The 24,949-nt window shown below is 44.6% G+C and overlaps 1 protein-coding gene across 3 annotated transcripts; it reads right to left on the bottom strand.

Moving 5' to 3' along the window:
* Positions 1 to 22,004, bottom strand: LOC118507531 (proton channel OtopLc). Of its 3 annotated transcripts, XM_036046100.1 has the most exons (11): positions 20,973 to 22,004; positions 13,693 to 14,162; positions 8,697 to 8,881; positions 8,387 to 8,601; positions 6,792 to 7,070; positions 5,942 to 6,044; positions 5,714 to 5,874; positions 4,675 to 5,633; positions 4,321 to 4,605; positions 3,906 to 4,254; positions 1 to 3,753 (listed from the first exon to the last, which is right to left on the bottom strand). In XM_036046100.1, the coding sequence occupies exons 2-11, from the start codon at positions 14,148 to 14,150 to the stop codon at positions 3,613 to 3,615; spliced, it is 3,135 nt and encodes a 1,044-aa protein (XP_035901993.1). In that variant the 5' UTR covers positions 14,151 to 14,162; positions 20,973 to 22,004; the 3' UTR covers positions 1 to 3,612. The 3 variants fall into 3 exon arrangements, with proteins under 3 accessions (XP_035901993.1, XP_035902002.1, XP_035902010.1); XM_036046109.1 differs by lacking the exon at positions 6,792 to 7,070 and having other exon boundaries at positions 20,973 to 22,000; XM_036046117.1 differs by lacking the exons at positions 6,792 to 7,070; positions 13,693 to 14,162; positions 20,973 to 22,004 and adding exons at positions 10,230 to 10,564; positions 12,601 to 12,724.
* Between the last annotated feature and the right edge of the window lie 2,945 nt (positions 22,005 to 24,949).

Genomic DNA, 24,949 nt, shown 5'->3' with positions numbered 1-24,949 from the left:
TGTGTGTTTGTTTCTCTTTCTAAACATTCGATGTGCTTTGCCATAATTTTCGTTTCGGTTTCTCCCGTTTTCTTTTATCAACTTTGCTCCTTTTCATGTGTTTTTTTTTTGTTGTTGTTTGGTAATATTTAATTGTTACTGCTTTATGTGTTTCTGTTTTGTTCTTGTTGGCTTTTTCTTTCCTAACATTTATCAACTTTCGTTTTCTTATCTTGTCTTCTTGTCCTCTTTTCTCACATATATGGTTTGTTTTGTGTGTGTGTGTGTTTGTTTCTTCTATTCTGTTTATTTCTTTTTCTTATTTTTGCAAACAGATAATCGATTTATCGTTACTCAGTAAAGGTTTCCAACTTTTGTATAGCAACTTTACGACCTTTTGACTAGTTTTTTTTTCAATAGTTTTCTCTGTATAAATTCATCTCCGAAGAGCGAGAAAAAAGAAGATAAAAAGGAGCAAAATCTTTCCTCTTCAGCTTGAGCCGTTTTCTGTGTTTGCTCATCTTTTCCCCCATTTGCCTTCATGTATGTGTGCGTGTGTGTGTGTTTTGCTCGAAAAATTGTTGTTGTTGCTCCCCGTGTTTTGGAGCAAGGTTCATAAAATTCAAATACATTTCAAATATCGTTTGTAAAAACATGGTGGGCATTCATGTATTGTTTTTTGCTTTACTTTGTTCTTTTTTTCTTCTTCTCTTGTTTGCGTCCGCCGGTAAGTATCCACAAAAAAGGGGCTAACATCCAAGGGCTTTATTTATTTTGTTTCTCATCTGGTTGCGCATTTTCTTTTGTAAACAAACCATCGGAAAACAAAGCATTGGTTTGCTTTCGGGTTCCTGTTTGTTTGTTTGTTTTTCCCCCATTTTTAAGGAACATTATGAACACTAACACACGCACTTACTCAGCCACTGCAACGTCTGACGTTTCACTCTTGCTTCTGTACGGATTTAAACGGTTGTTTGTGTTATTAGACATTACGCTGCACATTGAACACACAGGTGCAAATGCTGTGTGCGATTATTTCATACTATTACATTCAATATCAACTCGGTTTAATTAGAACGAAAAAATTGAAAAAAATCAGATGTCATTGTGTAACGGTTTAAAATAAACATTTTTGACATTTTAATTTTATTTTAGCACGATCAACAAATTTAAATAATTTTTGGAGACGGTAGAAATTAGTTTCAAAAAACAAAAATTCGATCAACTCAAAAGTAAATATGTAGGTCAAGTGGCTTTTCCAGCAATTTGACAATTAGTAAACATTTTTTGAAATCATTTCAAATTTCAAATGAAGCATAAAGAAAAAATAAAACCAACTTTAATAACCTTTGTTCTGGGTTTTTTTTTTCATGTTTATGTTTACAACGAATTTTCCATGGTTTCCTTTTGCTTCACTGTTTCACTGGTTCCATCAGGTTACAATAACATCAAAAAACCATACACGCACACACACACGCTTCTGCTCACAAATCGTTGATTCAGTGTTAGTTGAGATATTTTGTTTTTCAATCTTGTAACGAGCTATGTCCTCTCTCTCTCTCTCTCTCTCTCTCTCTCTCTCTCTCTCTCCCTATTTCGCTTTGTTTGTGTTTATTTATAACTTATTTAAAAAAAAAAAACGGCCTAGGCTGATGGTCAATTACTGGCGCCAAGTTTATGGTTTTTCGTTACCTTCGCTTGCTTTGCGTTTATTTAAGTGGATATATTTTCTTTTCAAGATTGAAAATGAAAAACCCTTACACCGCTTACGTTACACGGGACCCCTTTTTTCCTCGCGGCAAACACTGCAAACCATCGTTTCCCCTCCGCAAAGGGGTTCGAGCACTACCGCACGCATTCGCATGACGCGCATTTGTTGAAACATTTTGGTTGGTTTTTTGTTTAAATAAAATTTGCAAGTTTTATAACTACCAATATATGTATATATATATATATTTTTAATGTGTATATATGCTCGACTCGTATGTGAGTGTGTGTGTGTTTTGTTTTTTACTTTTTTGTAAGTGTGTGTGATAAGCTTATCATTACTTTGTTTTATATTAATGTTAAGATACATTTCATTACACCGTAACGCTCACACCATTCAATCTGGGCTTGCCTGCTCAACGGTTATTATAATGGGCCCGTTCATTCTCTGCTGAACTGATCAATATTAATTGGCATGGAGCAAACGAAAATTAGATTTAGAAAAAGAAAGTTTGGAAGATCAAAAAAATATACTAACCTATCGTACCGTATGACGAGCATTACTTGAGGGAGATGCTTTTTGGTCGTATTGAGAGCTTCGATTGTACTAGTTTAGTCCTCGGCAGCCTCTCAATTCAGCGTCTAAACGCTCCACAAAACAAGCCCTGGAGAAAAGATTTTCCCTTGCTACTTTCCATCAAACAGCCTGCCCGCTACGCCTAACATAAGCTTTAGTAAATGTGTTTTCAATTAACAAAATGTTTCGCTTTTCGATTTTCTGCCCTTTAAAAGCTAATAATAAAACAAAATTCAACATAAATAAAGCCATCTCCTAAACCTAAAACCATCACTGGATCGAGTGTTTGCTCAAAAATTCGGGTGAGATTCCGTGTCGGCTATATCGTTTAACCCACGCTCCATCGACCTGTCGCTACGATACATAGAGGGAAAGATAAAAAATAAATTAATCCGAAAAACGCTCGCCATCAACATTGGCATCGATCGGTTGGCCCAGATTCGCGATGATCTGTATCTTAATATTCTGTTTCTTCCTCCTCCTTTTATTAACTCTTAGCTCTGCTTTCGGTTTTGCAAGAGGATCTTCTGCACCACCACCAAAAAGACTCACTTACTTCCACTGCACACGGATCGGACATACGCGTGTGACGAGTAGCACCGCGCGCTAGTAAAAATAAAATAGTTCAAAAAGAATTGGAAGAGAAAAACCAGTCCAACCAACGGGCAGTGGGTCACGATTATGGTGGTTTTCTGCTTTAGGGAAAATCGAGAAAAAAAACACCTGTCCACAGGAGGGAAATAGTTAGGTGGAACGGTACAAAAACGGTACGATTCGTATTTGAAATTTTTGTTAGGATTGTTTTTTTTCTTCTTTTATGTATAAAGTTATAGTTAAGATTTGTGTGTGTTTGTGTCACATCCTTCTCCACTCCATTATCTCGCTCTGTAGCTGTCTCGTTAAAAAAGTTATCCCCGTTTTTGGTTGTGTTCGCTTTTTTTTGGTTTAGTTTTTTTCTTGGTTTTTCGTTTCGAAAAAGAGAAATAGAATTCTAGTCCAAAAATTGAGGAAGGAAGTAAATACAGTTCCGAAACAAATCACTTTGTTGTTGCCGCTTCCATCACTCGGTTCGTAGCGTTCCTCCACTAGTGTTGCGTTGAGCAATCCCATTCGTCCTGCTAGCACCGCATTGCGTCGTCAGTTACCGGTCACTTTGTGCTGTTCAAGTTAAGCAAACGTTTAGAAAAAAAAAACTTTGGGCGCCTTGAGATGTTTTGCGTTCTGTGAGAGATGTGCGTTGACTGTGGCTGTTTTTTTCCTTAACCCTCATAGAACTGCGTGGAACCGGTGTTGATGTTCCGCGGTGACCAATTTCCTGCTCGCACTGCACTGCTCTGTTGACGATTGGTTTACTCCAGACGTGCCTTGTAGGTAGTCTTCCAGACTTCGGCTAGCGTAACAGCACTGTGGAAACGGTGGAAGATGCACAGCGGCAAGGTGACACGCTGGATCAGCGACCAAGCAATGAAGCCGTAGAAGTCCAATTGCACCTGCGTACGAAAGAAATAAAACAGACGTTAATTCCCAACCGCAATGCTGAACTCTGTGCTGCTAAAAAAAAGCCCCTAAATGTATGCTATGCCCCCCAACAATGGCTGATCAAGCAAACGAATTGCATACTGCTAGGCGCAGCAACACTTACAGGGTTGGCAAACACTTTCTGCGCCTCGAACGTGTAGATGGCGAACATGGAGATGTTGCAGATCAGCAAGAACGTTACAATCTGGCGGCCCGGTTTGATGCGATCGTGCTCCGGCAGGTGAACGCGTCGGCGCGATACGTCCGCAATGAACAGCAGCTGAATTACGACCTGTACCACCGCCACAATGCCTGTCACCATGACCAGCAGGTTCGGTTCACTTTCGAACGCGTTAAGCGAACCGGCAATAACGCTGAACGTCGAGTACACGAACAAACCGAACGCGGAGATGCGGAGCAGGATGTCGTTCAGGTTGCTCTGTTCTTCGCAGCGGAACTTGAGATTTTGTACGCTGTGATAAACGAAAATGAATGGTTAGTAGCGTGTGGGTGAGCGTTTAAAGGCCCGTTGAACTTACCGGATAAAGCCGATGATGATAGCGAAGATGGCCAATACCATTAGAGCGCAGTGTGATACATCTGCCAGGTAGATAGCCAACAGTGACAGTTGTGGGTGTCTGACGAGCACGAAGAACAGGATGAGACAGATCAGCGAACCAACGAGCAGTAGCAATCCGAAGAATAGACCCTTGGACGCACCGACACAATCAACGCGACCGGTACGAGCCTGTTGTGCCATGACGACCGCACGGCGAGACAACATCACCTCCAGACGGTGCTCCAAGTCTTCCTCATTGGTGAACCTGTAAGATAACGCAATCGAGAACGCTTAGTACATCTTGCAGGAAAGACCATCACACGACGCAACTTACTTCGGGTAGCGTCCAATATGCTTCCACATAACGTAGATGACGGCAGCACCAATCAGCGAGTACTCGATAATGAACGGGTACAGATACGGGGCCGAGTCCTGCACAATCGTGCCCATGATGTTAACCCGTCCACAGCTAACCGCAGTTGCGTTGGTCGAGACGGCAGTGGACGTAGCAATGAACGCGGAAGGAAACAGTGCGTCCAAGCTTTCGTACGTCTGGTCCAGACTGTTGTTGCGCTGGAGATAGTTCACATGGTCCATGAACGAGTCCAGGAACGAAGAACCGGTCGAGGGCGTGGCGGTCGTTGCGTTCACCGCGTTCGAGGTCGACATTGCGTGTCCGCTACCGAAATGATCCGAGGGCGTTTCGTACGTGGTGGTCGTCTCCGTTGCCACTACGTCCCGCAGACGCTCGAGAAGTCCACGAGCGGTGGTGCTGGTAGTAGTGCTGGTAGATCCAGTGTTCGGTTCAATCCACGCCAATGTAGTCGATGGGGTCGTAGTGGAGGTGGTCGTAGTTGTGGTCGAGGTGCTCGTGGAGGATGAAGTCGTTGTGGTTGGAGCGGCGGTCGAGGTGGATGTAGCAGCAGTTACGAGTGTGGTCGCTGCCTCCGTAATAGTATGCGCCGTACCCTGCACAATCTTTGACAGCACACTGGACGCATCCTGAGACAGCAGATCTTCCTGAGCGTTCAGATTAACGCTGATCGGTTCCCACTCGGTATCGCCACTAGGACCTAGATCGGTGCCCATCACCATTCCAGCGTTGCGCAGCGTGTGCTGACGGATGTTCTCCAGAATGACCGAGTCCTCCGGTTCTGGTCCACGGCGTTGATGGTAGGCAGTAATTTCCTTCAGCGATTCCAGCACCAGTGTGCGAATCCAGACGCAAATGTTCGTCGCCACGATATGCATCAAGCCGAACCGGGCCAGGACTTTGAAGCGATGAATGTTGAGCTGTTGTCGAAGAGGAGGTAGTACAAAGAGGACATCTTTATCTAGCATTTCTGAAGCATATGGGAGTCTGGTAATCTTACCCGTGCATTCATAAAGATAAAGTACATCTGCATGAAGGTGAAGATCATCTGAAGCAGTGGGTTGACGCCTCGCAATATCTGATGGCAGGGAGAGGTGAATGGGATCTCAAAGAACGATCCGAACTCCAGCCCAGTGTAGATCATCGTTCCAAGACCGAAAGCTGTTACCAATCAAACAAAGAGTAATGGTATAGACCTCTTAAGTACTACAAGAAACACTACACCTACCGATTGCTCCAACACGCAGGAAGAAACTGCCGTGAGCTGGATCTTGAGTAGTTTTACGCTTGAACCTTGGAGACATAGCAGCTTCCGGGTTGGGTGTGGCCTCCTGCTTGATAAAATCGAGAATTAGACGAATCGCCGGCATAACCAGACGCTTCTCCTTCTGTACCAAAGTACCGCTAAACAGGACATTCTAGCACAAGCGAAAAGCATTCAATTCGGGCATCTAAACGTCTACCACTACTGAGCAAGGTGCATAGTGGATGAATGAACTTAAAAAAACATAAGCAAGCAAAAACACAAATCAAAAGGAACCTTTTACGTGCATCAACAAACAAAACAGACACAAACAGACGTTGTTCTCCGCCTCCACTGTTGCGTCCAGCTGAAGACGTTTCGGATACAGACGGCCCACGTCCGCCTACGTGCCATCGCCTGAAAGTCTGCAATCTCACACACAGCAAGAGCCTAAAAGCACACACACGACTCACAAACCAACACCTGTGGAATGGGAACAGAAAGAGAGAGAGAGAGAGCGAACACAGGGAACACAGGGCTCCGGGAGGTTTGGAGGACGCGCACCGCAGACATCACGTTTGTGTTAGAAAGATGTTAGTAACACACCAAATTTCGCACGCAACACACGGGTAAATATCGTTTTGCTTTCTTTGTTAGTTGTGAGGGAAGGCAGGTTAGGGTTCGGGTTTCAATCGACACCAATCGGAACAAACAAACATTCCTGAAGCGTCGAAAGAGCACCACAGCAAATGGTTAATAGGGGAAGAGATAGGAGCATGGAAGATGGAGGGCGAAAGAGAAAGAGAGAGAGAGAAGGTAAGGTGTGGCCGTGTACCTGCACCCAGCATGGTTCTGCACGATACCGGACCTGTTCCGGCCGGATGTCTCGCCGTTTGGCCGGTGTGGACGATAGACTGACGCAAGGTGAGATCGGTGTTCCGGGTGTGCCTGACGGAGAGGCTGCTACTACTGCTGATGCTGCTACTACTGCTGATGCTACTGCTGCTGCTACTGGTGTTGATGGTGTCGAAACCGCCGCCGAATCACGGCGATTCTGTGACTCGCGCAGCTGGTCACGCTTTTTTTTCGGGTAAACTTCCTGTTTTTTCGAGTACTAAACAAACTCGCGGTTGAATGGTTTTGAGCGATTTGCCACACATGTTATGGATCGCGTGTTAGAGGAACAGGGGAAAAGGCAGGTTAGGGTATGGGGTGCTTGTGTTTGCAGAGATGGATTTGATACACATAGCAGCAGAGATCCCGGCTTCAACAGTCCCCGTGAGGTAGTTTGTGTTTTAGAGAGGACTCGCATAGTCATTTGCAATGCTGATTGTCTACTGTAAGGTGCATACTTCAAAACATCAAGAATAGGATAATACATAGGATAATTCACAAGGTTCTTCTTCAGGGTTTTATGACCTACTGGGCCATTCTTAATTTTAAATGGCTTACTAGACAATGGAGTCCTCACATTTGAACTGTAGCCCTGTCGTGTGAAGTCTGTTGTAATAAAATTTCGCCTGCATCGTCTTCGTCTTCTTCTTGGCTTGATGACCTGAGAGGCTATTGTGGCCTTCTAATTCTAGACTAATTGATACTACGTAGTTGGATAGTCAGTCTTTACCACATGGAAACTTTTTTTTCTTCTTCCTTGTCACTACAACCTTGAAAGGTCTCGGCCTGCCATTTCTGGCTTTATTGACAAGACTATCGTCAGTAATAATCAGTCTTTTCTACATTGATACTTGTCGGTGCTTCAATTTGTCGTTTAAAGGCCCCCATAACGAGTAAGCAGCAATGTGGTAGTTACGATAGCGACACTGGTCTTCACACGGCAGAACTGGTACTCATATCTCATCTTAACTGTATCCTGAGCTGAGTGCTGTAGCGAGGATTTTCTATCCAACTATGCAGTATCATTAAGTCAAGTAAGCTAGCAATGGCAGGCATGTCCTAAAAGGTTGTTACGCCAACAAAGAAGAAAACAATCAGTAAGCGCCTAAATACAGACAATCTGCACCACAAAAGCACCTCTCTAAGGCTCTCCAATAGTTTGGACATCATTTTTCAAGCAGTTCTATTAACCAAAGGCAGAGAAAGTAATGATACTAGCAAGAAATAAAGCAAGAGCGAACGAATTGTGCCAATAACTGCAATGCAACAGAATAAGATGTTGGAATTATGTAAACAAAAGCGAAACGAAGGAGAGGACATCCTTCACTTGCAAGCCACTGGGTTCACTATTGGAGGTAGGGGAGCAAACATTCCGAACAGCTACCTTAAACGGACGGTGGGAACTTTTTCTAACAACAACATCAACAGCAACAATAATAAAAAGAGAAGATTATAATAGAGGAACGTATAATGCGGACGGACGGACGGTAACGCAAAAGCGGCAGCTTCGGTTTACGATACCGATGTGCTATTCACCTGATAGGAACTAGCTTTCGTGGACGACCCTTTGCCTTTCGACTCCTCCTTGGCTGATTTGCTTGCACCATCCTTGGCGGTGGTGGTGGCGGCCGCCTCCTTTCCGTCTTTGCCCTCCTTGCCCGCCTCCACGTCAGCGTTCTTTTTCGATTTCTTTTCCTTCTTCGGTTTCTTCTCCTTCGGTGGTTTCGGTTTGCCGTTGCAGCAGGAACTCTCTGCGAAATGGGGAATGTTTGGTATAAAACGACAAGACCGGCGGTGTTTGTCCAGCAACCGGTTGTGTTGGTGAAGGGTTCCGCGTCGCGCTTACCTTGCAGCAGGAAGCAGAACACGTACAGCAGGAACAGTATGCTCGCACCGTACAGATAGGTGAAGAAGCCCTCGTAGTAGATCACAGGCAGACGGTGCGTGGTGACGTCGCTGATAACGTACGCGACGCACACAACGATTAGCAGCATGGCGTAGACTAGACTGGTCACTATGAAGAGTGAGGTTCTGCAGACAAGACAAGCGGTATGGAATCATTTAGAAGTAAGCGAATAATGTATGTGACCTGGATCTTCCCATTATCCCAGACAGTTCCCGGATACGATGCGTGTACTATCTGCATGATCCAGACGTGCCCAGCCCAAAATAATCTCACCAGAGTTTCCTCAGCAATGCTTTAAAGTAAATCACTGCAACCAGGGTGCATTCCGCCATTATTCCATGCTTAGAAGTAACGGACTTAAAAGACACGTCAGAGACGCCCAGTGATCCCTCAATTCCTCCCCAACTCTGGCACATGAAATCTGATATGATTGAAGTGCCTACGTGCCAGACATTACAAGCCGTGGCGCTTTTTTTCCCCTCTCACTAGCTGTTGTCGATGTATCGGCACTGCTACGTGCGGCATCTTTCCGGGCTCTTGGCGCACTTTGAAAGAAAGCGTACTACAACCCTTAAACGAGTGTGCCTGTGTGTCTATGTACTTTTCATTAGTCGCGTTCTTGGTCCGTACGTGGGACGATGAATGGCACTCGAGCGCCATGCTTGTACTACCCGTGGGCAGACGCAGCAGCTGTGGCGTAGTGAGGGCGGCGTAGTGGTATGTTTGCAGAAATGCTGCAACTGCAACTTTCGCAAGCAGGAAACCCATGGATAGAGTGCTTTTGAATGCGATGTATTAAAGTGTCCATAAGGAAGACAGTTCGGTGAGATGCATCTGCAATAATGCAAACAACAACCAAATCTGGGACGTGTCCAGCATCTATCAATGCTGTCCCGTGCACACATTGCCCACTGCATTCATAACCTCAATCTTTTCTGCTATGTGCTTCTTTTTCTCTTTCTTGCATTTGTTAAACAAACATGAACTCCAATTTGTGCAGACCTAGATTTTCGTTCACTCCATCTCGGGATTTCTCGGGGATTGGCAATCCTCGCTCTAGAACTGTGTCAGTCAGTTCCCCCTCGGTACCGTTGACCATCGTCACACGTCGCTAGAACTCTTTCTCTCCATCTCTTTCGAGGATGCTCTTCCCTAGGACGCTCGCTCTCTCTCTCTCTCTCTCTCTCTTCGGATACTTGACGCGTCCTTGGATTCTCTAAAAATAATGCTACATTGCTGTTGAGTACTTCCTACCGTGCTTTCTCTCATTACTGCTTACTGGTTGAATTGCTGAATAAAGACAGTTCAATCTGCACGTAGTTTTGGTATCTGACAAACACACACACGCACAAACGCGCGCGCGGACACACAGAAAATCAGACTTCAAACATGGCGCTATAATTGCGTGACTTCCTGCTTTATAGACGACCTGTTCTCAACATTTTGTTTGCAGCTTTGCGTTCGGAAACTAACCTTTGCAGCGGCTTCGGCATCACGTTCTTCAGCTCCATCTCCTTGTTGGCGGCATTATTTTTCTCGGCCGTATCGCTGGAACCTCCGCCGGCAGTGCCACCGCCAGCGGTGGGACCACCCGCACCGTGTGCACGGGACACCGGTAAGGTGGCCATATTATCGCTGCTCTCCACGTCCACCGTGGCTACCTTCATTTCACCGCCACCGACCATGGTCGGTTACGTCCTACGACACTAGACGATCAGTTCTCACCCAAGGACACACACACACACGCACTGACACACACGCGCACGCTAGAGAGTACGTTAAGAAACAACCTGTACGAAGAGATGCCACTACACCGGAAGAAAGCGTTGTAACTGTCTGTTTAGAATTTTGATCGCAAGACTAGATCTATCGCGAATGTCTTGTCAGTGGACTCTCTGGGGATCCTCAAAAAAATAAACCCTCCCCTGAAGTGCAGATCCTACCCAGCCGATAGTGTGTTTTAGTGTGTTAGTGGGCGTACAAATTTATGGAAATGATATGAAGCTATCAAGACACGCTGCCACGCCTCAAGGGACACTCGTTCCGCTAGTATCTTCGAAACCGTTGTTGAGGCTTCCTGTTTACTGCTCGCCTTAAGTTAATGCAAATGATTCGCAATTCGGCTAATGAACCAAATGCAGTATTGTGGTCTCGTCTAGAAATAAAGTTGGTCCTCAATTATCTCCGTTTCACCGATTTTTTTTTTCTTCTTATTGCCAATTTTTTCGCGCGACATAACACAAACTCAAGAGATGGTGATTTGACAGTGGGATGACCTGGGAAGCGGAGTAGAATTCCGTACGGCCCCGGGGAAAACGGAAAAGTTTGGTTGGCTGGGCAAGATACGGTGAGTATCCTTCAAAGTTTCGCGCACTTCGGATGCTGCGCAATGGCGAAGCAACGGGTCTCACTTCTCAACGAGAGCATTCGCTTTGTCAGTTAGCAGGAAACGTTCACCGTTTGTGTTTTTCTTGTGGCTCGCCCTGCACACCCCTCCTGACCCCCTTACGCTCACGTGTTAGTGGTGTTCCAGTTTCAGCACAACTATACGTTTTTTTTTTTTTGGTTGCTAGTCCGGAGCAACAAACCCTGGGAAGCAGGTGTGGTGTGCGTAAAAAAAAACAAAAAAAAATACACACACAGAAAATTCAAGAAAAATTGGGAAATGCTTTCTCTCCCAGCAACAGGGAGTGTTTGTGTGTGTGATTTGGAATCTTCTCCTTCCAACCAACTCACGGGTACGAGTCGAGAACTACAGTTTTGGGTTGGTTATCGCGGCATGTTTGGCCGTTTTGGTTGAAGAAGCGAGAGCATAAGCGCGAAACCACCAGCCGCCGCTGCTGCTGAGTGATGCTGAGTGATCACAAAGGAAAGATTTTCATTTCCGACCCCTTTTTGCGCGTTGCGTTGCAGGGTGTGAGCGTGCGAGCGAGCGCGCGCCGAAACCATCATTGCCCGTCACCTTCCAACCGGGTGGAGTCGGATCGCTTCTCTGCTACCCAAACCCGAGACCCGTCTTTCTCGGCAGGACTTTTTTTCCCCCCCAAACTATCCAAGCAACCACCAGCTCAGAACCGAAATTCGGGAAGGGAAACTTTTTGTTTAAAAATGTTTGAAATGCACTCGTAATTGGACCACCGATAATGAGAGTTCTTGTCGCAGAACAGATTTTCCACACAATAGTCGGTAGAGGGTTTCGGTAATGTCTTTTGGGATCCCCTAAACATTTCAAAACGATTGAATAACACCATTTTTCTAACCGACGTTTGATGGACGAAACTGGGCTAGCGAGAAACCCCCGATAGCTCCGTTACCCTTTGGTGCAGCACAAAGCACCAGCTACCGTTCTGGTGCTGGATATTGAGTTGATAGGAGTTGATCTTGATAGGAGCACAATTCGTTTTGGAAGGTAATAAATTTCACATTGCACCGGAACGCGCTTTTCCCTCGTTTGTCACGTACAGTATTGTTTCAACGTTTAGAACGCCCTTAACCTCACTTTAATGTAGATGTTGTGTGTGTGTGTGTTTTTTTTTTGTCGTTCCCTCCCTTGGTACTGCTTGCAGAGCACTGCTTCAAGAATGGACTCGATTCCTTCTAGCATCTCACGGCAAACGAAACTCCCTGGTCGAGCTATATTGGACGCTCGGAAAATTCTTCAGTTCTTGGACATAAAAGTTCACCAGGAAAAACTTGGTCTTAAAAACGACCAAAACTGCGACCACCTAACTGGTTCCCAAAACCACGAAGGTCCACCACACTAGTTCGCCAGAGATTCCACTGATAAGACGACGGAGCAGACAAGAAACACCGAGCAAAAGGGAAAATCAAACAAGCCACACACCACAGGACACCACTGGCACAAAAACAAGATTTTGTCTTTTCCGGAAGGGCAAGCTGTTTGAACCGCACGATCGCGTACCAACCGTACAACTGGCTGTGAAGGTGATGCTGACGCTGGGAGTATACTGGTTGAGATACTGCCGTACACAAGGACAACCAGACCATACACACACGCATACACACACACACACGTAACGCACTCGATAAAGAGAGTGCGCGCACACGCACACCACCGAGTGACACTCCTGCTGGGATAGGCGTTGCACTGCAGAAGGGATGCGAAATTGAAAGGCACTCTTCATGGAGCGAAAATCCCTATTTTCTATCCAATCATGCTGTGCGATATTGGCTTATGTTCGTGTTTGTGTGTGTGCGAGAGTCACCCAGTAAGAAGGACCTTCCCAACAAAACCCGTGATGTGTAGCCGTGAGCGTATGCGTCGCGGGTGATGCTGTACTGTGTGGCTGAGATGAACGCAACCACCTGGAACCCATGAGTTCCCCGGGTTGGCTGGTTTGCGCACGGGAAGACACCACGGAACCGGACTACATATGTGTGTGTGTGTCTGTGTTTGTGTTCTTGAGAGTGATTTTTTGCCTTTCTTCCTTCAGGACCAATGCGCTACCATTTCGATACTGCTGCACAGATTGCTGTCGACTGTGCTTTCAATGAAGTTTGTGTCGGGAAGGATCATGTCAACCGGATGTTTCCATCCGTCAGAAGGTGATGATCCAACAGGACAAAGTTTTTAATGTGATTTCCATGGCAGGTGCTAAAGCGCACACTAGAATGGAAATAGAAATGTTCGGGATGCGTTTGTTTTGTTCAGAAACCACAAAACAACAGGAGTGTAGATTGTGTTCGAAATTCTACACGCAAATCAATAGAGACATTTCAGTTGAAAAAAAAACGCCTGAAAGTATACTAATTTATGGCATAACGGATTTTTAAGACAGCTTTGTATCTAGCAGGTTCTCACCTTTAAAATTGCATACCAGCAGGCGTTTGTACCCTAAATTTTCACACTCCCACAGTAAATGGTCCCACAATCATATGCTCACCCAATCCAAAGATCGCAAAAATCGTGACTTACTTGGCATTTTTCGGTTTGCGACCCTCGATGATCTTGCGCAGATGCGTCCGCAGATGGATACCGTCATCGTCCGAGTCACTGATCGTGCTGGTCACGGTACGGACTCCGTCCCGCAGTGCGTGATGCCCCCCGGCACGCTCCTCGTCGTCGTCCGTCCCATTGCAAGGCACTAGCGGCGTTCGGTGGTGCGGCTGTTGCTGCTGCTGCTGCTGCGCATGATGATGATGATGGGGGTGATGGTGTGTGGAGGTGGTGTGAGCACCAAACCCGTCCGGATTAAGCTTAACCACCGTGCCGACGATCTGGCGGCTCTCGGGACGGCTGTCCAGCAGACAGTCACTTTCGCGATCCATTACTTCCGGTTTGGCGAGCGGCGGAAATGAGATTGGCAGCGGTCGTCTCGGCGTTGGTCCTAGCAAACGTTCATGCATCTCATGAATGTACGGACAGCGTATCATTCCGTGCTGCAACTGTTCGGGCGAAGGAGAATAACACAAACATAACGGGTTAGTGCTCAAGAAAAGGATTTTTAGTTTTGAAGGACCTATTAAGTTGACGGAATTTGGGATGGAATTCCAATCGGAAAAATCAAACGGCCTAGCACAAAGAAGAATCTGCTAAAAAGGATTAATACAGCAGCCAAAGTGTGAGACCGAAGCCCAACTCGACGTAAGATTACGCCACTTTTCTTCTTCTGGCCACACTTGCTTTCTAATTAATTTTTATGTCAATTAAAATCAATGACAAATACAAGACGGAAATATTCCTGCTTTGAAAATGATAACTCTTTTCATTACAATTCTATTGCGTTTCTTAAAGCAAAAAAAAAACATCTACCATACCAACATTAGTACGTTGACTCCCAAATGTATGCAATTCGGAGAAGAAAATATTTTTTTACGTGGAGTTTTATCAAATTTCTTGAAAAAAAACGACTCCATTCATCCTATTATCCAACTAGGAAATGATCAATCAGAAATCTCTTTTCCTTTGTCTTACTTTAAAAAACTGCCTTTAAAATACTAAACATTGGTATCTTGGCGCCCGAATGTATTTAATTTGCATTACAAAATATATTTTAAAATGTGGTTTTGCGCTGCTGTGGTCAAATTCATTGATTGAATTCATCCCATTAATTGATGGCAGGTAATGATTGAGTGAACAAATGTCCTCAGGGACGTAATCGTAGTAATTGATTTCTTCAGTATGATTATTGGTGTACGCATGTAAAGAGCGCGCCAATCAGAGCTTACTGTATCTTTCTCAGCTCAGATACACTGAGTTTGTGATAGTAATTCATTTTAACGCTTTTATATTACATATCTTCAGAGGATTTGCTATCATTATACAGCCTGTTCTTCAAAAACCGTGCAATATACATTAGTAATTCGACGCCTAAATGTATGCAATTTTGATTGTAACATCATGACAGCATTGTGTTTATCGCGCATTTCATCTGCTAATAGATTGACTTAAATCAAAACGATTGACCTCTTCTGCGAAATGACTGGACAGATGCCATCAGGTTCGTAATCATAGTAATTGATTCACTCATAAGAATTTTTGATGAATTTCGATCGAATAAATAATATTGCCGCATTGAATATTTCACACCAATATGATTAAGTAAATTTATTAGCAACAACAAAAGTTTAAAAATATAGCCATTGCGTAACTGCTCTTTATAGTCTTTCTTGCAAGTATTTTTCTCAGTCTCATTCTGTTTTGATAGTAGACCTTAGACCTGGTGCAGAGGTCTAGGTCTAGGTGTCAGCCTTCACACAGCAGGACTGGATACTTAGCTACGGGTATAATGAAGTCTAGGAAGCCAGAATTGGTGGGTGAATTTCTCTCGAACTAGTCACAGGATCTGCATCAGTCCGTAATAATTAATTAATAAATAAATAATAGTCACAGGATCCCTTGTTTCTTCTTGAATAAGCATCAGAAAATAAATCATAAATCACACATTGATCACAAGATACTCAGCTTTATCTTCTCAACCAAGATACTCAAAATTTTCAATAGTAATTGACGTCAATTATTTATTTTATTTCATAAATTTAATCGTTACTTAACGTATTTCAAACCCCCAAATATTTTATTCACCCCACACCTTCTGATACTCTTAACAGTAGTAACTTAACGCCCAAATGTATGCGATTTTAATAGTGGCATCATCGTGTAAAAACTTCATCATACTAATTGACTGACTTCATCCAATTGATTGACCACATCTGAGAAATGATTCGAATAATGCCCTCCGGTACATAATCACGTTAATTGACTCACTCAACACGATTCTTCATGAACATCAATTGATGGAGCAAAATTTGCCATGTGGACTATTTGACACAAGTATTATCAGGTTCAGGCAGGGGTGATGTACAGATAGGTGACCGCACCTTCGAAGTCGTCCATAACTTCACCTATCTGGGGTCAAAGGTCAGCCCACCGACAACAAGATTGATGTTGAGTTACGCGCAAGGGTTCTGGCTGCCAACCGGTCATACTACAGCCTGACGAAACTTCTCCACTCTAAATACCTGTCGCGACGGATGAAGCTGGGACTGCACAGAATATTTATAGTCCCAGTACTTACGCACGCCTCTGAGACATGAACTTTGTTCAAAACTCACGAAGCTCTCTTAGCCGCGTTCGAGAGGAAGATGCTCAGAAGGATCTTTGGCCCCGTATGTGTGGAAGGAATCGCTACAATGACCAGCTCTATGAGCGTGGTCCAAACGACAGGGCAAAACGGTTCATCAAATCTCCATTTTAGGGTACAATCAAATCCTGGAAGTCAGAAATATCTGGCCAAGATCTCTCTAGGTCATAGAAAAGTAAAAGACAAAACCCCACAAAATTAAGGGATTTAAAAATTGATACTATAATACAAAAAACAATCTACAGCCTGACATCCACATGTTAACTTTGAAACGTAGCAACACCAAGGTCAACCATTAATAGCCATAAACCTGTAACAAGCATTATCAAAATAATACCTGAAGATTGCAGTAGTCGTTCACGTCAATGCACTGATGGTACTCATCCTAACTATCTTATTCTCTCTCTTAAGCAATTGGCCTCTGGCATACTTAATAGAATTATCTTGACACCTGAATGTATGCAATTTCAATAGCAGAATCAATTCATGTTCTTTTATGCCGCATTATTTTCATCATATTAATTGATTGACTCATCGCAATGGTTGACCACATGTGAGAAATGGTTCGTAAAATGGCCTCCAGTGCATAATCATAGTAATTGACTCGCTCTACATAATTTCTCATGTGTATCGATCGATAAAACAAAATCGCCATTGGGGAAAATTGTATGCACAAATTGATTTCAGCTAGTTGTTTACTTTACACTTTACAGAACAAAATGAAGAAAAATAAAAAGATAGTTCAATAATTGTGCTGCCGAATGCAACTCTTCCCCTCTTTACATCGACTATCGCTTAGGTTTTGTCTGGGCTAGAAGTGCCTTAGAATACATCCCACAAAATTGACGGCTTTTTAAAGTAAATTTTGAAAACAAAAGAAAAAACACTGTACAATCTGTCAAGCGGATATGCACACTTATCAAGCCGAAACCCTACTTGTATCTGCTTCACTACGCATCAAAATCAAGGTGAACCATACAAGAGTCATAAACTCGTAAGAAGGCATACAAAAAAAAAAATCGTCCTGACGACGTTGCTTCGTGCTTGTTATCCTGGTTTTGCAGGCATTGTTTTCCGCCCTGCAACACAATTCCATAATTCCGTGCCTCGAGTGCTTCCAAATGGTGGCATCGGAACGAAATTCTTCGCGCCGAATGGGCGATTCCTACCGTAAAAGGGGAACCCAACTTACGCATCTGTTTCGTTCTTTGTTTACGGTGTGTGCGCTCCGGAAATTTTCGGAGGGAAAAGTTGGACGAGCCTCCATGCTATGCGTTGAGAGGGGGGTGCGGGAGGTAAAGGGCCGGGACGTTCCACTCCACTCGTACTTCGGTACGGAATTTATGTAAATTGTGAGCATCTTTTGCACGTTGGTGTGTAGAAGCGTAGCAGCGTTGCATACACACAGGCGCAAAAGCGAACGCATACCAACGTGCAAAAAAAAACAGCAGCAAACGCAATACTCTATGCCAGGAGCGAGGAAGGATTCCTGAAAGGATGTGACAAACGCATGCGCCACTACTCGGGCGCGTAAGAAAGAGATGGAAAGAGACGCTTTGCGTTGCTTCGGTGGTGGTGATGAACGAACCGTACCGGAATAACGAATGGGAAACAAAGCCCTAACGATGGCTAATTCCATTCCCTGTGCTGGAATAGTTGCGCCAACTAATGCAAATGCACCATTGCTGCGGTTTGCTCGGCTGGGTGGCTACCACTCTAAACACCGATAAATCGTTTTCGGAATGGAGCGAAGCCTACCCAAGAGCTTAAGATTCGAGCCGAGCAGCTGGACTTGGTTGTACATCGAAGGTGAGCGTTTTATAGAGACTGTTTAGGGGTTGTGCAAATTATCGCCCACAACCATTTTTGAAACAAAACAACAACAACAAAAAAACTCTCCAAAACACCGGATGCACAACACAACTCATTGACGCGGGAGAGCGAAAGAAAACGATTTTGTAACGCTATTTACGGCGAAAGAAGTGTCTCCCACCACCGGGATAAGCCGTTCCGGTTCGGGGAGGTGGTCGCATGTTACGCTGCAGAACCAGATTAACATAATAATGTACCACCATCACACACACACACGCGTGCAGCTGAAAGCAGAATTCGAAACAAAGAATAAATCATCACAAAAGCGAGAAAGAACGGGTCCGAAATGGGGTGTCCGGTGGACCCGTACTTGAGGCATTCGAGGGCGAACGGTCGGTTCACCATCACTACCAGTTATGAGTTATGTTGGTCTATTTCGTCTGACCAAAAAAAAAACACGCATTGACGCGCATTAGAACCTAACAGAAGGACAGGTGAAGGTGTGGAGAAACGGCGAGAGACAAGAGAGAGAGAGAGAGAGAGAGAGAGAGAGATTTTAGGTCATCTTTTGTATTTTTGTCCTAGTAAGTACAGCACACAGCAAAAAAGAGGGAAAACAACAAAAGCATTTACCAGTTGACAGACAGTTGTCAGAATAACTGTCGCCATAAAGTTCCATGGTGCTGAATATAAAAGAGTTCAGCTCCGGACGAGACTCCGGACGTTTTTTTCGGGTTCTCTCGAATACACTCACGATTTCGTCGTTGTTGGTGTCTCGTAGAATGGTTTCACGTAGAATGGCAATTGTTTCACTTTGTTTACATCGAAAAGTTTTTCGAAAAAAGAATAAAAATGGTACGACGTGACACTAATTTACTTGGTTGGTTGGTTTACTAAATCACTGCTCAATGCAAATTGACGGATGAGGTCATGCGGTCAAACTGATATCCGACCTCATCCGTTAAATTGCGTACAAAGTCATATACGACCGAACAATGATAATCCGTGGTAAGCGTTTGACAGTTTGTTGTTTTCAAAATTTTGCAGCGCCTGAAGTTAACATTTGAACTAGATATACATTGACGGACAGTAGAATAAGACCAGCCTCATATACGTTTCTCTCTACTCCTACCACTGCTCTCGATACTTTTATTGAAGCATAACTTCACCGAAATATGGAAAAAGAATTAGCAACATCTCAACTGGAAATGGTTTCTTCGTTCTACTTCTTCTTCTTCGGTGGCACTACAACCTCCGCCTGAGGTTGGCAGAGATCGCCCGGCCATTTCTGGCTTTCTGTGACTGGATTTTACCCGTAGCAAGATAGTCAGCCCTGCGTACCACTAGGATCTTCAAATGAAATAAAAATACGAATATAACTCGATCCGCTGATTATTTGGGTTGTGAAGGGTTTACCAACATTTAAAAGAACTTTTAAATCAATCAGAGGAATGTTTCAAACTAATAGTGGAACATTGCAAGACTGCAGCGGAATTTTGTAATCATACAAGTGAGTCTTTCAAACAATCAGGTGAAAATCGTCAAACGACTTGTTGAACTGAACAGGAAGTAAAAACAACAAATCTGACTAATATTTGCTTTAAACCTGTTCGAATGTGAATGATAGGACAAAAAACATGGAGGAAAATCCCGAAGCTGATCCAAATGAACCAGAAAATCATCTCTAACTGTATGCAAGATTCCTTTTTATGATTGTAAAGTTGCATTAATTAAATTTCTACAAAATTAAAAGCTCTCACAGTGTTCGCCTGGTAAAAAAAAAAACAGGTTTCCGCAGGTATAAGCGATTTTGTATAAAACATAACACACAATCTAATCAGTCTACATCTTATTGTTGTTACAAATCTCAAATCGCATCTTGTTACACACTTGTTTACATAGGTCATCAAGACACTTGTTTTATGACCTGCGAATCACTGTATTCTATTGTCCACCACTGTAACATCGCGCAACAATCAATCAACCAACTGACCAAGCGATTTGTCGGCTTGGGTTGATTTATAAGCGCATAAAACAAATCTTAATTCGCTATTAGTAAGCGTTTGACAGCTCTCTGTTTACAAAACAAAACGGTTGCTCAGTGGTAAATCTTCACCAAATCGCTCCATTGTCTTGTGCGCTCTGCAATCTCTCACCTATCCAAACACACAGAGGTGTGAGTAAAACGAGACATTTGTTTTATTTTAATTCCATTGTTTGACGGCGCTACTAAGCGGTGACAGATGAATACTTGCAGCTGTCACATTTACATATTTCACACTCTTTACACGTTTTTGACAAGTTATAAAACAAATCCCCTGTCTCTCAATTTGAAATGGAACGGGCAGGTTTGAACGAACGCTTGCCACCAATTACCTCGGTCGTGACTGGTGGGTGTATGCGGGAGCTTAAATTGTGTGCTTTAATCGTTACGAGCGGATATTAAATATTGCCCATTCATTGCGTGGCCCTCACACACTATCCCTCTCCGGCCAGCCGGAATGTAATTACAACCAAACACAAACCCACTCGAACAAACACAGCCACACAAAGGGTAATTGGAGCTCGAGATCGTACAGCAAACGCTAACTGTCGAACGAGACAATCGATCACTGCGAGCGGTGATGCTACAGTGCTGCGGTCGGTGCAACATTCGTCGTCGCCCGGTGCATCTGCGCACGTGTACGGCTGGTGACACGGCTGGTGCAATCGCGATACCTATCGATGATCCGGTATTGGCGGAAGAAAATGCACAAGCCCCTATTGCGTGCGATTGCTGGTGATCCCCACAAACACTTACCCCTGGGTGTCGGTGTGCAACAGTGATGCCATTTTACGGTGTGCGTAACCGGATACGAAAATGGCGCTTCCTGTTTTCTATTGAACCGTTCAAGGAAGTTCTCGTATTTTTTTGTTGTGTTTCTGTCTTCAAATGTAAATCTCGACAGCCTCAAACCTCTTAACGACGTCACGCCGGAGCGGGGAAACAAACCACGGAGACTGGGGCACTTCAACGGGACGCGTTTCTACGGCAACCGTTTCTAGTGGGACACTGCAATTGCATCACTGGCTACCCTACGCACAGTTACGCACACCACCACACCAGACAGTGCGCGTCACAACACAAAACAGAATCCGTCCCCTAGCACTTATTTGTACGGTTTTGAACGTTGCAGTTATTTTTGTTTAGATTTTCCCGCGCTTCATTTATCACCGCAATGGAGGCTCTGGGCGACAGCACGGCTTTTCCCGTCACGCTGCGTCGGTGTGCGTGTCGATGCGTCTTATTGTCCAGCGAGTCGTATGGGTTGCGTATCTTTCAAACGGGATGAAAATAAACAACGTACGAACAGGTGGGCCACAAAACAAAATGGATTCTCTGCAGTCTTCAAGTGTCCGCAATCCTAGCTACGGCAGGAAGTTACGGCGTGATGTACGGTTTGATATGGTTTTTTGTTGATGGTGGCAGCAGTTACTGGCAGTCTTTTTCAGTAAGATTATGTTGATAGAGTTGCTTGTCACACACACACACACACTCTGTAGGAATTATGATAGCACTAAGCACCGCACGTCTACTTTCCCGAAGACTAATTCTACACGTAAACAAAGAGACACAACAACCAGAGTCGACGATCTCCGTGTGTCCACTGCAAAGTTCTGACGGCGACTGGCGTACCCCGTACACGGTACACGGCTGCTCTGCCAAGATATTATAGGGGACCGTTCAGCGTACAGCCAAGCGTACGCTGCGCTGCTAGACGCTGGTGGCGGACAGAAAGAGAGCGAGAGAGAGCGACAGAGCGCGCGTGCGATGACAGAGGACAGACTGCTTGCGGAGGTGGAGAGGTCCCACAGCGCGCTCTAGAACGCCTATCGCACTACTGCTACTAGACTACGGTAGACTTTGGTTTGTGGCTTGGAACCTTGTACTTTTGTGTGTGTGTGTGTGTGTGTGTGTGTGTGTGTGTGTGTGTGTCGCTGTATGTGCGCGTCTGTATAGCTTGTGTTCCTCCGGTTCAGTCTACAGGCAGCAGCGCAGCGCAGGAAATGGGTACAGTAAAACTACGCAGTAATGGTGCAGGAATGGCGGAAGAACGGCCTATTCCCTAACCTCTACCCTTGTTAGCAAAACCTCCGAGCAGTGAATACCATCTTCCGGTGGTTTGAACCGTATGCATCCTTCACATCCCATCCATCCATACAATAAAAAGCGCGCGCTCAGAGAACGGGAATCCCCTCATTTCCTGGGCTCAAATGGGATATCCCGATCCGGGACGCCAACAAGTCAACTTTAGAACGCAAACTTAATTTACTAAAAGTTACTGTCACGTCCTCTGCCTGTCTGTCTAATTATTGCACACAAAGTAAACAGTATCGGTGCAACGGTAGCATGGTAACCACCTGTTTTTTTCCCCCTGGAACGCAAACTGTTGCTAATGTGTGCGCCCTCTAGCGGCAAAACTCATCCACCAGTCCTGGAGGCGCGTTGCTTCAACCGTCGTTTTCTGGCGTGATAAGGCTCCGTTTTCTAGACTGTGCGGCGTACAGAAGCGTGCAGCACTGTGCAACAGGAACGCAAGGACCGCTTAAAACAAAGCACCAACTGAAGGGTGAAAGCCCTTCAACTTCAAGCCGAGCAAAAACGGCAAAAGAACCCCGACCCCACCATCGTACGGTACGCTAATGATAGGATTTGGGTACGCGGCGTTGCGGGCTACAGTCTACTACGCTTATCGTGTCCGAGCACACGATAGTATGCCCGGTACGCTTTCATTCATCCGTTCATCGTCCTTTTCCCCGTCCCCCCACCTGGCTCGTCTATGCCCCTTCCCCCAACGTCACCAACTGTTGAACAGTCCCTTCGGCACCCCCCCTCCCCCCACCCCCCCGGCCGACCGAACATCAGCGTATACATATTTTATTTAAACCCGTCGTCTCGGGGTACTGCACCTACGGGGGACTTTTAGCTAGCCGTACCTGATATCCTGTCGGGAAATGGAAACACGACGTTCAATGAAGTGGAAAACTCCGGAAGCGAGGGAGGGCAAAGAGGTAACAGTGCGGGGGAGAATAAGAAGAGTCCCGGCCCCTTTTTATCATTCGCACGCAAATGTTTGTCAGTAGAAAGACATCGATAAGACACGATTCCTGGGCAGGACGACTACGGCTACTACGGCAGGTGACTGCGACTACGCCGCTTCCTACTGCCATGTCATGCGTCATTTTATTGCTGTCATTATTGACTCGTTGTCGTTGGGAGTTTTTTTTTCGTATTCTATGTCCCCCTGGTAAGCGGTAGACTTACAACAGAGAGGATCCAGGGAACTACGGACATAGGTATTATGATATACCCCATGGCAAAGGGATACATTAACAGGATTGTTTCGGAAAAAAGGGATGACGACGTGTTAAATTGCACCGACAGGCAAGGGTACGGGTATGAATATTATCTTTTCTCCCCACCCTCCAAAACACGCTTGTGGCAGAAATGGTGACAGCGTTGTAATGCTGGATGTGTGTGCTACAAGTTTAAAGCTACTGTGAGCGTTGCAATTAGGCGTATTAATGTATGTGCAGTGTAGCTACTGAATTGAACGCAATTAATACTTTACAGTTCAAATTTGAATCGTTTGTGCAGGGACTCCAGGGATTGGGCAGAGTCATCGTATATTATGAAACTGGAATGAAGAGATCCTGAAGCTCCATAAGAGGAGTTGGAGTTGAGTCGATCTCTAACAATGTGATTTAGAATATATTTAAAATCTTTTATTCGCAATCTATTAACTCTATATTGAAGTCTTCTAAACGTTATATCAGATCTTAAAGACTTGACTGGTTAGAGTCCAGAGCCATCAAATATTGAAGTATAGGACTTCATTCGCTTCTTCATGCTCCAATACTTATCAACATCTCCTTTAATCTGAAACAATTACACCCGAAAGCGAGGCTTATTAAAAACTCATCCTTTTACTGGTTCTGAGATAAAATCTTCATCTTCAACTTCACCCTCATCCACAAGCTCCACCGGCTATCGTTTCTTAATCTACTATATAATCTGCTGAGCATATGTCTGCAAATAGTTGTAGCCGTAATGTTGCGAGAACCAGCGGAGGTTATTGCACTGTCTAGGGCAGAGATTTAATTTTGTCTCCTTCAATTGCAGTCGGCCACAAATGTCTGATAGCAAAGCACGGCCCCTGGTGGATGGGTGGGGTTCTGGAGTTTGCAAAAATAAGCCTCTGATTGATTTTCTTTTCGTTGTTCTCTCCCTCTCTCACACTCCCTCCCTCTCTTTTCTGTCGTCACCTTTCGCAAGGTGCCTAGAAACCTGATCAGAAGCGAAAGAAAAAACAACAACCTATAGGCTCGGTATGGGGTTGAAACGGAACTGCCCCCAAAACGGCTCGTCCTTGCATACCTTCAGGCGCAACAATGCTTATCATTGGGTCTCCGGTTTCCATTCTGCTGTCTGGGGGGGGAGGGAGGGTGGTTTTATTTACAACAGTCGGTGCTGGAACATTGGGAAGGTACTTCTTGCCTTCGTCTATTCCTCACACGGTCTCTCTCTTTCTCTCTCGCTCTCAATCTCTCTCTCTCTCTCTCTTTTCATTTTATTTCTACACAAACAATAAAAAGAAACGTATTGTTCGTGGTATAAACTTTAAAATGTAAGGGTGAGGATAAGCTGTCTAAAAGCAGGTCAGTGACCGGTTGGAAAAGGAAAAACCTCCTCTTAAATACACAACGAAAGAAAGATCAGCGTCTAAGTGCATTCGA

This window comes from Anopheles stephensi, chromosome X (genome assembly GCF_013141755.1).
Source record: "Anopheles stephensi strain Indian chromosome X, UCI_ANSTEP_V1.0, whole genome shotgun sequence".
In the NCBI taxonomy this organism is placed as follows: Eukaryota; Metazoa; Arthropoda; class Insecta; order Diptera; family Culicidae; genus Anopheles; species Anopheles stephensi.
This window is presented reverse-complemented; position numbering and strand designations above follow the sequence as displayed.

Bases quoted from the DNA above. Each gene is read 5' to 3' on its own strand.
- LOC118507531 (XM_036046100.1), bottom strand. From the start codon at position 14,150: ATGATACGCTGTCCGTACATTCATGAGATGCATGAACGTTTGCTAGGA. The intron at 6,045-6,791 runs GTACACGGCCAC...TTTATCAAGCAG, and splicing joins CAGAACCATGCTGGGTGCAG to GAGGCCACACCCAACCCGGA. The intron at 5,634-5,713 runs GTAAGATTACCA...CTTCGACAACAG, and splicing joins TTATCTTTATGAATGCACGG to CTCAACATTCATCGCTTCAA.